Raw genomic sequence first — 16871 nt, 5'->3', positions numbered from 1 at the left:
TTTGTTGTAGTTGTACTTTTCTTTTATTGGTCAAGGTAAGTCATCATAATCTTGAAAAGTCAAGGCAATCGCATGGTGTTATACAACGGTAGAGAAGTAATCATTTAAAATAACATAAAATGAGAAGCTTCAAATCAAGATAAAATCCCAACAAAACAAACAAAAAAAATCAGGATAAATGAAAAGAACAATTAAAATGATTAAACAAAACCATTCTCTTAATACCACCATTGTAGAATCCATCAATACAAAGAAATGCAATATAACAGTTCAGTTTTAAATCAACAGGAAGAAAAAATGAAACGATGCAAATAAAGTTCTATTTATCAAACTCAATGGAGATGGTGCTAGTCAAAGTTGGCTGTATCAGCTTTTGCTCTGACCAACCAATAAGAGGACGGAAAAACGTAACTGTAGGTCAGTGCTTCTGATGGCGTTGAGGCCAACGAGGCCAACAAAGACTGGCGACACATCAGCTACCCGCCGTGGCGTGCTTCTCTCTCATTTTACAGTAGAAGCCCTTCCTGTCCATCAGCTGGCGGTGGGTCCCTCGCTCCTGAACACAACCGCCGCCAATCACCGCGATCTGGTCGGCCGCCTCGACGGTCTTCAGTCTGTGCGTGATCAGCAGCACGGTTCGGTCAGGGTGCCTCGCCAGATCCTTCACGACCTGCGCCAGGTGACACGCACATTCATGACAAAAGATATCTTGGCGCATTCAACTTTTGTTACATTGCTATTTTTAAAATGTAGGTTCATGTTGCAAGATGTGTTTCAAATGATCAGTGCTTTTGGATCGTAGATCAATAACTCCGATATTTCGCGATCCGCGGCAGGTTTCGATCCTCATTTTACTGCACCTCGCTTTCACTGTGCTCATCCAGGGAGCTGGTGACTTCATCCAGGATGAGAACCCGCGGCCGTCTGACCAGCGCTCGAGCGATGGCCACGCGCTGCCGCTCGCTCTTGGACAGGAGCTTGCCACCCTCGCCAACCTCTGACAGACAATCACATTGTCAGTGCAGCACTCCAGGCAAGACACGCTTGTCCATATTGACAGCGGAACACACTCAACGGCAGAGGCCATTTTTGTGCACGCCATACGTGCACAAAAATGGTGGATGTCTCCGTCCATGACGGTTTGTCATTTTTCTCGTGTCCCAAAGCTTGAGACACTCGGACACCGGATTTATGATTATTTCCTTCATTTTTTTCAATGTCGATTACTGAACTCCACCAAAATCTGGTGCTGTTGTCACTCTGAAATCACTCCGCCCACACCTCCCCTATGGGGTGCGCCCGCAGTCATCACACAGCGCTGGAGTCAGGATTGAACATTTTTCACGTCCGCTTCTCACCGGTATCGTAGCCCCTCTCCAACTGCATGATGAAGTCGTGGGCATCGGCCTGGCGCGCCGCTTCCCGAACGGCATCCGACGAGCAGTCCCGAAGGCCGTAGGCGATGTTGTGCCTGACGGAACCGGAGAAGAGAACCGGCTCTTGGCTGACCATTGAGATCTATCAAAGCACAGATTGTTGTTCAGATTGTTGCCGGGGTCAGTGTTACAAATCATGAAAAACAAAACCACGTAGCCGTCTGTGGACTAGCCAGCCATCAGATGAACACAGGAGTTTTGGTTCGGGCTTTCACCTTCTTGCTGAGAAAACAGTTGTCATACGATTCCAGCTTGGTGTCGTCCAGCAGAATTTGTCCGTCCTGCGGCTCATACAAGCGCTTCAGCAGACTGGCACAAGTGCTTTTTCCCTCTCCAGACACACCGACCAGCGCTGTCATCTGACCCGCCGGCAGCTCCAAAGAGAAGTCCTGGTGACAAAGGCGCATTGAATTGAGTGCAGTGTAAGAACGAGGACTCGAAGCGGTTGAATGGAAGGCAAATGGAGTCTCTGGATGTGTATCTGGTAGGCGTATCCCTTGAGAGTGTGGTCAAATGACGGTTGATGTTGTAGCCAAGCATGGCCGGTGAGACTGTTTTGCATACCGACGGGTCGTTCACCTGCACGCGCTGCATACACAACACCGCTTAGTTTGCTTCTCAGGATTTTGTTGTTGAGGTGGACCAGCTTTTCTCTTTGGGTGTTACTGGGTTTGAAAGGCATCGGTTTTGTTATGTTTGGAGATAATGCTCCTGAGTTTTTCTGACAGACCAGCCGCAGAAAGGACCACGACATTCCGCCTCCTGTTCCTTGTCTCAGGATCGTTGTAGTAGCCCTTCTTTTTCTTGCGGATATACTCCTTCTGTCTTGCGTTGTCAGTGGCAGGAATCGTCCCTAATTTGTCTTTGAGCGTTTTGCCGGTGAACCACTGTTTGGTATGCAAAACAGTCATTCACCGGCCTTGCCTGACAACAACAAAAAACGTTGTCACCACGCCCAGGAAACACACGACTCCACACCTCAAATTTAGAATCAAAGAATTCCTTTAGATTAAAGTTGAGTCCAGTTGCCTCCATATTTTGTGGCTTAACATGACTGGAATGACTGAGAATCTACACAGACATTAGAACAAGGACCTCCACTCCATTGCGATGCCCACCTGCAGCACCGCTACGTTGGGATGTGCCGGATAGGCGAAGTTGAGGTGGCAAAAGATGACGTGTCCAGTTAGCCCATCTGGTGCGAGTTCCCCATCAGTCCTGATCCGAGGCTGTCGATCCAGAACCTCAAAGACTTTACCAGCGGCGCCCACCGAGGTCAACATGTTCCCGCTGATGTAGACCAGTGTCTGGCAGAAGACATTCCCAATATGAGCGCCTCCGTTATCAGCGGGAGGGGTCACCATTTGGAGAACCGCTGCGTTATGAGAAAAGCTATTCGGTGCTGATACCCTGATGCTGTCTCCAATGTGTGACTGGTAGAGGATGAAGGAGATCAGGTCGCCGGTGGTCATCTGGCCTTTCTGGATGAACAGTCTTCCATACCACAACATCAGCACATGAATGGCCAAACCTGTCAGCTACACACACGTATAAATCAACCCCGGTCAGCTCTTGGAGTGTAACACTTCTGTAATAGTTGTCATTTATAGTCAAAAATGAGTATTATTGGCAGCAATGCAAAATGGTTACTAAGATCTTACCCTTTGTGCCAGAAGGGACACAACCCTGACCGTGTCCCGCCGGGTCTTGAGCCTGTGCGTGTCCAGGAGTCGGTTTTCATAGCGACGGGCCTCGCGTTTCTCAGCGCGGAAGCTGCGCACCGTCCGAACAGCCGAGATGATCTCATTGGCCGTGTCGTTCGCCGCAGTCGTGGAGTCGTGTGTGGCGTTCGTCAATTGCTGCAAACGCAAGGTGGCTCATTCGGAGGGCTGGGCGCGGCAACAATTTTATCCGTAAATTCAAATGTGCTTGTCAGATTAAATTAATAATTGTATTGTCATTTGCTTTTCCTATCAGCAAAGGCAGAAAAAAAATCCGAGAATTTATTTGAAGGCCAACTCGACATTAGCGATACCGAACACATCGGTTTGATTGGACTAAATGGCGAAGAGGGCCAGTGACAATCGATGCATCCGACCGGTCCGTCAGCTTTACCTGGTGGTGCGTGTTGTAGATGGTCTGCACGAGACCGGTGACGGGGAGCTCCATGAGCACTAAACATGTCAGCGTCCATGAAAGGTTCAACATGAGGGCCAGGGTGTACAGCGTCTTGATGAGGGTCCTCACCAGAATGTTGATGTTCAGACACACCGTTTCCCCCATCAGGGGGATGTCTTTGGACAGCAAGAAGGTGAGCTCGCCTGCACGCGCAAGAATTGAAAATACCCGCCACCGCCATTAGCAAGGAGTCAGCCAGATGACAGCTTGTTCATTGTGCAGCATTTTTACCATCGAGCGCTCTCTTTCCATGCCTCACCTGTCTTTGTGGAGTCGAAAAATGCAATTTCCTGTTTGGTCTGAGCTTGAAAGAGCTTTCCTTTCACTCTGCACGCGAAGGAGTTAATGGCCCACGTCAGGAAACCCCCCCGACTCCCTGCGCCCACCGAGCTGCTCGAGCAAAGACAAGATGGACATTCACGATGCCAGTGGTTCTCAAACTAGGATCCTCGGACCTCCTCCACCCTTAGCTTGGAGATCCGCAATGAATTTTCTTGTGTCGTTCAAATACATAGTGGCTATCAGCAAACGTAATAAACCAACTGCTTCTCGTGAAAACAAAATCGGAATTTGTCATCGTAACAATGACTTTTTTTTCCTTACAATTCGTGTGGCATTTAGGGGTACACGCGTTATTGGTTATGTTTAATTGGGATTAGGATATGAGGAGGTCCAACATTTGGGGGGGGGGGTTCTGACTGCGTGTTCTCACCTTGCCACTGAGAAGACGCCCATGAGAAGCAGCGCTGACAAGAATTCATCCGGCATGTAATCGTGCAGGTTGTCAATTACCTTGCCCGTGTAAAACTGGATCTGGATCTCACCTGGGACACACACACACACACAGATAGAGATGACCTTTAATTGTTTTTTTCTTATAATATATATATATATATATATATATATATTTTACATTCATTGTGGTTTATCATGGGGGTTTTCATGCAAAACAGTGCTTTTCTTCTTTATTAGAAAGATGTATATATTGATTTGCTATGAAGAAATAGATTTTGAAGCTTGATCACAGAATGAACTAAAGCCTAAGTTAAACCCAAACCGGCTTAATTGGTTCCGTGACCAAACTTGAACTCCTAAATCAAGGTACTACACTGTATTACATGTTACATTATGTACATCTCCCTTTTTCATCATCATCATCATCATCATCATCAATCATGACGGCGTACTTACTGACTGCAGCCAGTGTGAGGAAGAAGAAGCCTCCGAGCAGCAGAGGCCAGTCCGGTCCGTACATGCGAAGCACCCTCGCGAACAAAACTCTGCGCTTGTATTGCTTCTCTTTCCGGCCCCTCGAGTCCTGCAGGGCGACTTCCCAAAACAAGGCCGCGGCCAGCGAGGCTCCGGCGCGCATCGCCCAGCAGAGCGCGCCGCCGCCCACGTGGCCGCCGAGGCTCGCCAGGGCGGCGGGGAGCGCGCTGTGCACGGCGAGGAAGCGAGCCGGCGCCGGGGGGAGCTCCCCGAGGTGAAGCAGGGAGACGCAAGCGAGCGACAAACAACAGCGGAGCGCCGCCAACACGCACGCCGACACCCAGAAGCCCGCCGCGGCGTGAAGCAGCCAGGCGTCCGCCGCCAGCGCCACGGACACAGCAAGAGCTTGGCGACGCGCTGAACTCGTTCTCGCCATTTTGCAAGTTCTGACAGCAGCTTTTGGTTTCCTTTTTTTACCAGAACACAGACCGCCCTCACTGGCGAAACCGAATAATCTCAATTCTCGCGAAATCTAATTGTCCTCGTTGTCTGTCTATTTGTACCCTTGTTTTGGTTTTTGGTTTTGCAACAGTGCAGACACGCACAACAGCGAATGAAAAGAAATGTCTTCTGCCCCCCAAAAGGATTTACTTCGCAGGGTCTTCGAATGCTCGTCCGCAACATGGCAGAATGTACAATTCACCTTCACTGCCATTCACAAGACACAATTGTTGGACAGCCGACATGATTGAGTCGCTCGATAGTGTTTTGTCGCTGGTCTTTGAACGCACCTCATACTGAAAGTGAAAGTCATCGCGGCAGCCACTTTGCCGTCACAATTTGCCTCACATTTATCATTGTGTGCAAATGCCCAAGGTTGAGACGAATGGACGTTTTCATGGCGTTTGTGTCACGTGCTCGAGCGCATATTTGTTTGCCCGTGTCCACTGTTAGCGCCAACATGATCGCCAAGACGATTAATGAGCCTCCGTGTTAAATCATTTTACTGGCAAACGCAGTGCTTTGATGCAATATTGCTTTTCAAAATGTTTTATTTGCCTCGTTAGAGACCACAGCAAGTAAAGCCACGCCAGTCCTGAACATTTGGAATGGGGTGAAAGCAGGCTGCGTCACGTGGGCACGCGTCACTTGTCGAAGAAGGCGGGCAAGTCCTTCCCCGACACGATTCGCTCCTCTGCGCCGCGCTCGTCGATGGTGACGATGTAGGCCACGCCTCCGCTGGAGCCGTCCCGGTTCATGGCCAGAGCGAGGGCTGGGAAAGCGAGGGAGAAAAAAATGATGTTTGATGTTCCGTTGGGCAGTAAACATCGTCTGGGAGCGCCGTTAAATATCTCGGAGCCGCGTTTGCGTCGAGTTGGTCACGTCACAGATGGCGTCACCGGGAAGGCACTTACTGTTAAGGACAAACTCCTTGCACTCGTCTCTGCTCATGCCCGAACGGTACGCGGCATCCACAAAGCCGTACACGTAAATGCTGCCCGAGCCGCCCGCAACGAACGGTTGGCGCGACAGGGCGCCGCTCAGGGTGGAGAACACCTGTCGGACGACAGTGGAGGACGTCAGGCGGACGCGGGGGTGAAACGCTTGAAGTGTTAACTTTCAAGTTTCGAGCAAACGGCAAGTTAGTGTGGCGAAAATCAAGTACGTCAAGTCCAGTCGTAGGCGTTGGTTGTGTATTCCCATAGTAATACAGTGGTGCCTCGGGATCAAAGGTCATTGAAATGGAAGTTTTGCAGATTCCCCACCCGCCCCCCCCCCCCCAAAAGAAAGTTTGTTTTAAATAAGGAATACAATTTACATGTCAGATTGCCAAGAGAAAACCCGCACGTATAATACATGCCACTGCTCGACGGACTTGAGTATGTGACATACTCCAAAAAGGACAACAAAATTAGCGGCATAATGTCTTTTCTGTGTTAAGGTCGGATTTGTAAACATATCACATGAATGGTCCTCAAGTAAAATACTGATTTAAAGCTTTTCAGCTGAGCACCGATTGTTCTTGTTTTGGTTCTAAATGCGGAGATCCGCTCTGTGCGGGTCATTCAAAAACAGCGACGCCCTTCTTCTTCCTGGCAGCAAGAGGTAACTGCAACCCTGCTGTGACTTTCTGTGAAATCACGTGACGGTAATTGGAGGTTTGAGGTGAGGACGTCACCGCTGCTGCCATCTTTGATGTGGCACAGTGGTGAACGCCGGTGAACCACTCACGGGCCACGTATCGTGGGATTCAGACTGAACAATGGCGTCGTTCGAAATCAATTGATTCCCCACTCGCTTACGTATGTGGGGCTGGTGACCTGCATGACACAGATCGCCGCCCCTAAAACCTGCCAATTTCACCATGGGCAAGAAATATGCAGTTAAAATGTATAGAATGCTTGATCCTGCGGGTATTTTGACAAAAGCATGCTACAGATGATGTTAAGACACATCAGCGCTGTTTTAAAATGTGGGAAATAAAAATAATGTTTTTTAAGTGTTAATTTTCAAGTTTCAAGCAAACGCCAAGTTCGTGTGGCGAAAATCAAGTACGTCAAGTCCAGTCGTAGACGTTGGTTGTGTATTCCCATAGTAATACAGTGGTGCCTCGGGATCAAAGGTCATTGAAATGGAAATTTTGCAGATTTCCCCCCCCCCCCCCCCCCCAAAAAAAAAAACCAACAACATATCACATGAATGATCCTCAAGTAAAATACTGATTTAAAGCTTTTCAGCTGAGCACCGATTGCTCTTGTTTTGGTTCGAAATGCGGAGATCCGCTCTGTGCAGGGGCGGCTCTATTTTAGTGGGATACAGGGCCATGGGCCACCCCAAAATTCCCAAACAGAAGACAGAGTTCAGACACCCCTGTTGTAGACGGTGTCAGCCGGCCTCTGACCTGCCCGCCGCCTCTCCTGTCCCAGCCGGCCACGATGAGATTAGCCGCCAGCTCGTCCCTGTGCCGGTACGAGATGTTCTTGACCAGGGTGGCGGCGGCACCCACCCGCGGCTCGTCCCCGATCTCCAAACTGTCCAGAGCAAAAGTCAGAAAATGATGTAGGAACATGTATCGTATTTATCGATCTACTGCTTCGTCAAAAGACATTAAATGAAAATTAAAACACAATTAAGGTTAATAAGTTAGTGTGGCCTTCGACTTTCCAGCTCCTTATGTCAACTCAATTGCATATTCTTGATCTTAGCCTTAACTTGAATTCATTTATTCATTCATATTTTTTGAGTTAGATTAAATACTTAAGTAAGATTACTTCTGTGTGTTCTGCTTTCGATTGCCAATCGAAAATGGAAAGAACAATTCAAACACGGGTGAAAGCGTAACAAACGGCGGTGTCGTCATGGCATACCTGTGAAACTGCAGCTGATAGCAGACCAGCTCGGCAACGGTCTGAGCGTCCGCTGCTGAGCCGGACAGCGCACAGTAGATCTTCGGGTGCAGGGGCGACAGCTTGTTCATCACACGGTTCACCACGGAATCGCTGCATTGTGGTTTAAAAGAAAAACAAATAATTATAATATCATTATAATAGTAATTATAGGTTTTTTTTAATTGTTTTTTTTTTTATGTGACAATGGCCTCTTGGAAAAGTAATTTCGTCCCTCTGTATGTTCCACATACAGTATATTGAGGACTGACAATAAATGCTACCGTACCATAAATGTGCGTGTGTGTGTGTGTGTTGCCGTGTTGGCACCTTGCGGTCACGCGCGAGTCCGAGCCCAGCACGACCCCGCCATCGAACTCTATGGCGATGATTGTTGTCTGCGGAGACATGTAAAATTCCATTTTTAATGTCTTGCATACAAACACTTAATGTCAGGAGTGCCGACCCAATCAAGTGTGAAATAAAAAAATAAAAAACAAGTGCATCTTTTTGTTGTTACCTGGCTGCAAAGTTCTCCTGCTATAATCACCAACTTTTTAAGCATTATTTAAAATTATTTTAATGCGCAAAAATGCAAACTCCACACAAGGAGCTGTGGGCTGGATGCCACTGGAACCAGTTTCCAAATCCAGTTTGATAACAAAAAAAGTAACAGGAAGTTGCATTCTAGTAGCAAAACCAGTCCAGGGAAAACAACTTACAATCATTGAATGTTAACAGAGCTGAATTAATCAAATATACAAATAAAGTCAATTGTTAACAGTCACAGAACAATATGTGTTGTGTACGCATGCGTGTGCGTGCTCACCCCGGTTTTCACCTCCTCGCATCGTGCGGCCGACTGGTCCAACATGCTGACTGAACCTCGCGCCGTCCTCCTCCTCACGAGCACACAAGCCCAAATAAAACTGAAATGTCGAGTGTCCGCACTCCGGAGGTTTGAACACGAAAGTGAAAGTTCAGCTCACACTTTGTTTTGTCATTGCGCAACAAGCGACCGGCAAGGCTCATTGGCTCCATATAAAACGGAGGTGGCAAAAGCACTCATGCTCTGTACTTAATTAGAAGTACATATACTTGTGAAGGAGAGGCAGTAAAACAGGCCAAACTCCAGATGAGACTAATCTAATACAAGGAGTTCTTTTTAGCTTTGGCAGTCACCAAAAGACTCGCATGGTTTGAGCGTAATCGGAATGACCCATAAGGTCACACGAAGTCAGCAAGCTAGGAAGGTGCTCAGCCATGTAACATTTCAGTAACAGCATTCAAATTACATCTGAGCACGTTTCGTAACTTTTATATAACGTTTTATTTACACATTTTTGAGTGATATCCCGCCAATTGCCACAATAATCAAAACTTCCGACTGCTATTTTCTTTCCAAGGGAGAAAACCAGCAGCAGGGATGTCCCTCCACTTCCCACAGAGCCGACGCCGTGCTGAACTTCTTCCACAGCAAACCCGTTGAGCGTGATGCGACAGCGCCTCTGCTGGTCGCAGTCAAGTAGTGCACTCCATTTTGCATTCCCATGCTTGTCTCTGCTCATCCATTTATTGGTCCAATATGTTCCTCCCCCGTTCAAATAACAAGCGCAAGCAATAACATTGTCATTGTTGTTTGTTGAAGCGAGAGCGAATGTGGCGTTTCTCTCTGTCGTGGTATGCGAAGAAAAACCACTCAAATGGATTAATCTTACCCAACATTATAATAGACACAAAAGGAATGAAGACACTTGTTACTTTTTCTCATGAGGAGGGCGTATGGGAGATTGTTCAGATCACAGTCTCTCAACACGCTCTAAACAATCCCCCCCCCTCGCTCCTGCATTTATTTGAAATAGGAGGGATTTACAATCATAATGTTCTAAGCAATAAGACACAACACAGAATATTTGATAATAAGAGGGTTTTTTCCCAGACATAGTATTTTAAGCAATAAGACACAACACATAATATTTGATATTATTCTAAGTAATAAGACACAACACAAAATATTTGATATTATTCTAAGTAATAAGACACAACACAAAATATTTGATAATATTCTAAGTAATAAGACACAACACAAAATATTTGATAATAAGAGGGTTTTTTCCCAGACATAGTATTCTAAGCAATAAGACACAACACATAATATTGGATCAACACCTGTCACGACCCGACCACATCCGATCACGTCCTTGGTCCAAGCGTCCTTCCATGGATGATGCTGAGTCTTCTTTTTGAAGGCGAAACATCTAAAATTGTCCATCATACTAATGCAAGCTAAGCAAATAAATGATAACTTCTATAATATATTTAACAGAAATACAAATAAAAATGATAACCTGTAAAACACGAAATACAATCAGACAGATTGGAAGGAAGCTTGTAGCTAAGCATACACCGTTTAAACAAAAAAAAAGGACTTTTTTAAAGTACAATTCGGTCGTATTTAACTTTTAAGTCAAATACATTTGCAGTTAATATTTAATTGATTTAGGTTCAGTTGTTTAATAACTCAATTGATTGATACAAGGAGAGAAGAAATCCTTTTTATGACGTGACGCTGACTGATGAACCGACACAAAAATCAACAAAGATTTCGACGAACTCCTCAAAATCTCACCTAATACGCCAAACCTAGCAAAACAAATTGAGCGCGACTTAACAGGAACATAATTGCACAAATGGTTTTCATGTACAAATCATTGCACAAATAACATCACGTGATTTGAAAATCCCGAAGGAGACATGTCACTTGTGTTGCGACACCTGGAGGAAGAAGAGCAGAGCAAATCGTGCGCGTGAATTCACATCCAAACGTGACCTAAACCATCTCCACAATCCGGACAGCGTCCGTGTGCGCTGACTCACCGCGTGACGGCTGCTGCGTCTCACTTGGCGACGGACTCGGAATCGTTGGAAACGGCTGAAGGAGTGCAAACACAACGTGTGATGTGAGAGATTTGCATATGGGGAGCTGTAAATATTTGTGTTCGCACCCCCACGGGGCTGCACAGCGGCATGCACATTCACGTGTACATTGTTCATTAGCTGACCTTTTTTTTTTTTTTTTGTTATGTCAAAGTGATGCCACATTCACAGTTTCGTAACAAAGATCGAAATCAGACCTTCACAGGACTGCCGTGTTTCGTGTGTCTCAAAGGAAACAGAAAATGTTTGACTTACAAGCTTGAGAGTATTTTCCTGAAATGAAAGAGAGAACAGTGTCATTTTCTTGTTGTCGCAAACGCGAAAAATTTTCTATTTTCATCTTCCTGACAGACGGAACATTTACGTCCCTCACCTTGTCCGCTTCTGTTGCGCTTGATGACGACCCCGACCGCGACCGTGACCGCCACGAGAGAGAGGACCGCCACGGCAACGGCAATGATGGTCAACATCGTCTTCTTTTTTTCTTCTTCTACATAAAAGCAACAAAAGAGAGTCGAAATACTAAGACAGCAATGCAATTAGTGTTAGTAGACGAGACAAACAAGCACGACTGCATTACTGAGAAGAAATCGTGTTGAAAACTTGGGACAGCACGCCGGGAAAACGAGTCCGCGATCGGCCAGCAACAATTGCCGCAGTGCGCTGAGATGACCCAGACGCAAGGAAATATTTCGAAGTTTTAAGTAGAATACGGTTTTTCACAGGCGACATAGCATGACTCCTTCTTGTGACTGGCGAAGAAATCAGCCCGTAGAACATTCAGAACTTCATAATTGTTGAATAGACCATATGTTGCGATAATATTTGTTATTTGTCTCAGGTTTATAAATCCGATTGTGCGTGCTAAATTCGGCTATTTGCATACATCGTACTCCTGAAAAAATGAACTGTGCACCAATTGAGCCCATTTGGCAGACGCAATTCTGGGTGCGCCCGGTTCGTAGATCGGCTTCCACATTTGTTCGTGTAAGCAATCAATTTGTGCCCATTTTTTGCACGTGCAAACCTTTGGCAAATCAGGCCCAACGTGTGTCATCACCTCGGATGCGCGCGTTGCTCCGGATGCTTCTTCTCTCCAGCTTGGCGACGATGTCGTCCTTGACGGCGGACAGCTGGAACACGCATTCGTAGCGGCCCTCGGCTTCATCGGTCACCTCCGCTTTCAGGTCGGCCGTCGTCTGGAAGGTTCCGTCGGGGTTGGGGAGGGTCTCTCCCATCTCCACGTCCTCGTGGAGCTCCTCGCCGTCCTTCCTCCAAAACAGGGCGGCCGCGCTGGGGTAGAAACCCGTCGCGTGGCAGGTGACCGGAGAGGACGGCGTCTTCTGGAGGAGAGACACCGTGGGAAGCTCTGCGCAGAAAGAGAAAGGTGGACAGAACGTGTGAGGAGGAAAGATGGAAAGAACCAAAGACGGAGAGCATGTGCGAGAAACAAAAGATGGAGAAAATGTTTCCGAAGAAAGGTGCAGAGAATGTGTGACAGGAAAAAAAGAGAGGGAATAAGTGAGGGGATGAAAGGTGGAAAGAGATGGCAAGAATGAGTAAGGGGATGAAAGGAGAGTATGTGTGAGAGGAGGAAAGATGGAGAGAATGCAAGAAACAAAAGACGGATGAAATGAGAGAAAAGATGGAGACAATGTGTGGAAAGATGGAGAGAATAAGTTGGAGGATGAAAGGAGGAATTTGTTCGAGGAAAGAGCAAGCATGTGAGAGGGAAAGACGGAGAGAACGTGTGAGAGGACAAAAGATGGAGAGAACGTGTGAGAGGATGAAGGGAAAAGGAAAGTGGAAAGAGTGCAGTTTGTAATGACAGTATCTTTCCGATAGGGGGCGAGCTAACGTGACACGATTGCACCTGTTCTCATGAGGAAGTCCCTCCCATTGGCCACGTGCTTCTTCAACTCAGACCGACAAATCTCAGTGTGGATATGCTTCCTTTGTTGATTCAAACGTTCGTCACGGTCCCACTTGAGTTTGGTGACGAAAGCTTGTGGTTGAGCTGCGATCCATCTCATTGCCTTCACCTCCATCGAGATGAAGGCTTCTCCATCGTAACTGAGGTCTTCCCAACCATCAACCTCACCGGTCTCGTCGTCCCATTCGCAGCCGTACATCTGCTGGAACATGTGAACACCTGAAAGCATCGCACACACGCACACGCGAGGAAGTGACAGGATGTTCAGAGATAAGTAGCACTAACGTGTTTATTAATCGTAGAAAAGTGTATGAGCACATCAAATCTATTTGAATCGTAGAAGGTTGAACGTCAGCAAACCTCCAGTTTGGTTGAAGCGCTCTTTTACAATTTCAATGTTGCTTTTGAAGACCTGCTCTGCACCAATACTGCTCTCTGTTTCTCTCTCCCAGAAGTGAGGATCATCTGCTGTGATTTTCTTCATCCAGTCCTGTTTGGCTTTTGTTTTCCTGCTCTTGCTGTCGTAGTGCAAAATCGGAACGCCGTCAACATACGCGACCACAAAGTACTCGGGTAGGTTTGGAACTTGAGAGCACGTCATGAAATAACTGAGCGTGTGACTCACTGAAAGAAAAGAGAAACAAGATAATGACACTTGTTTTTTTTAACATATAACAATCTTGTTGCATTCCAATTTCAAAATGATTCTGTCCTCAGTTGAAACATTGTCACGCTTAACATGTCTTTTTATGCGCCTTCAATTTCTCCCATGTTATCTCATCACATTGTCACTCACAACCGTCTCATCGGATTTGACAACCGACACTCATCATTTTGTTTTTACTACTTCCGTTTGTCAGCAAATATGTTCGACGCCCGAAACGAGATTTTGGACGACACTCCTCTTATCGGGGATTTACATATGCTGGCAAAAGAACTTGAATAGCGTTATTTTTACCATCCTCTTTAATTCATAAAATGACACGTCACCTGATTTAAAAAAATAAATAAAATACAAAATGAAAAATAAAATGTGGTCATCATTATGATCAAAAATGAAAAACCTAATGGGTACATGTTGACAACCATGCATGTATAATATACAATGTATTTTTTTTCTTACATCTATATGAGGTGAAATACAACTTTATTGCCATTACAGTTAAATGTTGATTAACAGATGCAATGAATCAATAATCTGCAGTTTAATATGGCATGTGAGAATCTTATGGAATCTAAATAATAATAATAATAATAATGTGTACTTTACCGTTGATGAGAGTTTAAAAGAGTGAACCTACTTCGGAGCGGTGAAAAGGCGTGGTACGCAAATGGTCCGTTAAGAAACCCGGAATTAAATACAAATCAAATGTACAACATTTAAAACATCACATACAGTCAAACATATTAGACTGGAGTTTGTAGCTATGCTTACAGCCTATTAGTACTTTTCAAGGACGTGTTGGTTGAAAAACAAGAGCGTCACCATGAATCATAACCGCGTCCTTAATAATAATAAAGTTGTCAACAAAGTGCACTTACCAGGCGTCACGCTGTGAATTTGCAGAGCCGCAACAAAGAATGCCAGTAAATTCATTCTCAGCATCAAAAGTTGCTTTGTTATTTTTTTTATTTTTCTTGGTCAAGCGGAGCATCAAGTTTAACATGCAACTATCCGTTCGTCGGGCGGAAATGAAACCGAACGTCAAGACGCTCCTTAAATGCGTGCTCGCCTGAACTCAAGGCTTACGAAGACTGTGGTTAATCACGTGACAGTAATTGGCGGTTTGAGGTGAGGACGTCACCGCTGCTGCCATCTTTGATGTGGCACAGTGGTGAACGCTGGTGAACCACTCACGGGCCACGGATCGTGGGATTCAGACTGAACAATGGCGTCGTTCGAAATCAATTGATTCCCCACTCGCTTACGTATGTGGGGCTGGTGACCTGCATGACACAGATCGCCGCCCCTAAAACCTCCCAATTTCACCATGGGCAAGAAATATGCAGTTAAAATGTGTAGAATGCTTGATCCTTCGGGTATTTTGACAAAAGCATGCTACAGATGTTGTTAAGACACATCAGCATGGTTTTAAAATGTGGGAAATAAAAACAATGTTTTTTAAGTGTTAACTATCAAGTTTCAAGCAAACGGCAAGTTAGTGTGGCGAAAATCAAGTACGTCAAAGGTCATTGAAATGGAAATTTTGCAGATTCCCCCCCCCCCCCCCCCCCAAAAAAAAACCCAACAACATATCACATGAATGATCCTCAAGTAAAATACTGATTTAAAGCTTTTCAGCTGAGCACCGATTGCTCTTGTTTTGGTTCGAAATGCGGAGATCCGCTCTGTGCAGGGGCGGCTCTATTCTAGTGGGATACAGGGCCATGGGCCACCCCAAAATTCCCAAACGGAAGACAGAGTTCAGACACCCCTGTTGTAGACGGTGTCAGCCGGCCTCTGACCTGCCCGCCGTCTGTCCTGTCCCAGCCGGCCACGATGAGATTAGCCGCCAGCTCGTCCCTGTGCCGGTACGAGATGTTCTTGACCAGGGTGGCGGCGCCACCCACCCGCGGCTCCTCCCCGATCTCCAAACTGCCCAAAGCAAAAGTCAGAAGATGACGTAGGAACATGTATCGTATTTATCGATCTACTGCTTCGTCGAAAGACATGAAATGAAAATCAAAACACAATTAAGGTTAATAAGTTAGTGTGGCCTTCGACTTTCCAGCTCCTTATGTCAAGTCAATTGCATATTCTTGATCTTAGCCTTAACTTGAATTCATTTATTCATTCATATTTTTTGAGTTAGATTAAATACAGAAGTAAGATTACTTCTGTGTGTTCTGCTTTCGATTGCCAATCGAAAATGGAAAGAACAATTCAAACACGGGTGGAAGCGTAACAAACGGCGGTGTTGTCATGGCACACCTGGACATGGCATAGCCGGACAGAGCACAGTAGATCTTCGGGTGCAGGGGCGACAGCTTGTTCATCACACGGTTCACCACGGAATCGCTGCATAGGCGACATGGTTTAAAATGAAAACTAATTATAATATTATAATAGTAATTATAGGTTTTTTGGGGTTTTTTTTTTTAATTGTTTTTTTTATGTGACAATGGCCTCTTGGAAAAGGAATTTCGTCCCTCTGTATGTTCCACATACAGTATATTGAGGACTGACAATAAATGCTACCATACCATAAATGTGCGTGTGTGTGTGTTGCCGTGTTGGCACCTTGCGGTCACGCGCGAGTCCGAGCCCAGCACTGTCACGTACGTGGTTAGGGCGAAGGCGAGGAACGCAAGGCAAGAACATGGTGGACCCAATTGCAGGGAAGCAGGGAGGCAAGGCAGGAGTGCGGGAGTCTCAAAATAATAATATTTAATCACAATGATAAAGACAACTGGCGACTATGACATGGCAAAGACGTGACGACAATGAACCGACCAGAAGTGAAAGAAACCAGGGAACTAAATACAAACAAATTGACGAGACAACGAGGAACACCTGGACAAGACACGAGTGGCTGGAGAGAGCTGATTGGTCGACACAAAGTAGACGAGAACAGGTGGACACGACAACCTCATGAGCACACGACAAACATGGAACACAGGAAAACATGGAACAAAACTAAACACAACCCAAACCAAAACAGACCATGACAGTACCCCCCCTCTCAAGGAACGGATCACAGACGTTCCCCAAACAACCAAAAAGTCACCAACCCAGGGTGGGCGGAAGGGGGCCTGGAGGAGGGTACAGAGTCCACCCCTCAGGTCAGTCTG

General features: G+C 46.1%; 3 protein-coding genes across 4 annotated transcripts; all 3 read right to left on the bottom strand.

Annotated features, from left to right (window-relative positions):
• Positions 1-5717, bottom strand: tap2a (transporter associated with antigen processing, subunit type a). Its single transcript, XM_061759883.1, has 11 exons — positions 4806-5717; positions 4327-4438; positions 3874-4004; positions 3552-3757; positions 3098-3295; positions 2846-2974; positions 2555-2743; positions 1652-1825; positions 1359-1518; positions 861-997; positions 1-670 (listed from the first exon to the last, which is right to left on the bottom strand). Exons 1-11 carry the CDS (start codon positions 5257-5259, stop codon positions 473-475), a joined length of 2088 nt encoding a protein of 695 aa, XP_061615867.1. The 5' UTR covers positions 5260-5717; the 3' UTR covers positions 1-472.
• Positions 5718-5857: 140 nt separating this feature from the next.
• LOC133470926 (proteasome subunit beta type-9-like) lies at positions 5858-9912 on the bottom strand. Its single transcript, XM_061759889.1, has 6 exons — positions 9039-9912; positions 8540-8607; positions 8192-8323; positions 7726-7855; positions 6239-6380; positions 5858-6096 (listed from the first exon to the last, which is right to left on the bottom strand). Exons 1-6 carry the CDS (start codon positions 9081-9083, stop codon positions 5969-5971), a joined length of 645 nt encoding a protein of 214 aa, XP_061615873.1. The 5' UTR covers positions 9084-9912; the 3' UTR covers positions 5858-5968.
• An 838-nt stretch (positions 9913-10750) lies between these two features.
• LOC133470925 (class I histocompatibility antigen, F10 alpha chain-like) lies at positions 10751-16308 on the bottom strand. Of its 2 annotated transcripts, XM_061759888.1 has the most exons (9): positions 16012-16308; positions 15546-15675; positions 13440-13703; positions 13020-13298; positions 12207-12515; positions 11520-11636; positions 11402-11419; positions 11087-11141; positions 10751-10984 (listed from the first exon to the last, which is right to left on the bottom strand). In XM_061759888.1, the coding sequence occupies exons 3-8, from the start codon at positions 13678-13680 to the stop codon at positions 11107-11109; spliced, it is 999 nt and encodes a 332-aa protein (XP_061615872.1). In that variant the 5' UTR covers positions 13681-13703; positions 15546-15675; positions 16012-16308; the 3' UTR covers positions 10751-10984; positions 11087-11106. The 2 variants fall into 2 exon arrangements, with proteins under 2 accessions (XP_061615872.1, XP_061615871.1); XM_061759887.1 differs by lacking the exons at positions 15546-15675; positions 16012-16308 and adding an exon at positions 14622-14841.
• Between the last annotated feature and the right edge of the window lie 563 nt (positions 16309-16871).

This window comes from Phyllopteryx taeniolatus, chromosome 21 (genome assembly GCF_024500385.1).
Source record: "Phyllopteryx taeniolatus isolate TA_2022b chromosome 21, UOR_Ptae_1.2, whole genome shotgun sequence".
Taxonomy (NCBI): Eukaryota; Metazoa; Chordata; class Actinopteri; order Syngnathiformes; family Syngnathidae; genus Phyllopteryx; species Phyllopteryx taeniolatus.
The sequence above is the reverse complement of the archived record's forward strand: the minus strand, read 5'-3'. Positions and strand labels throughout refer to the sequence as shown.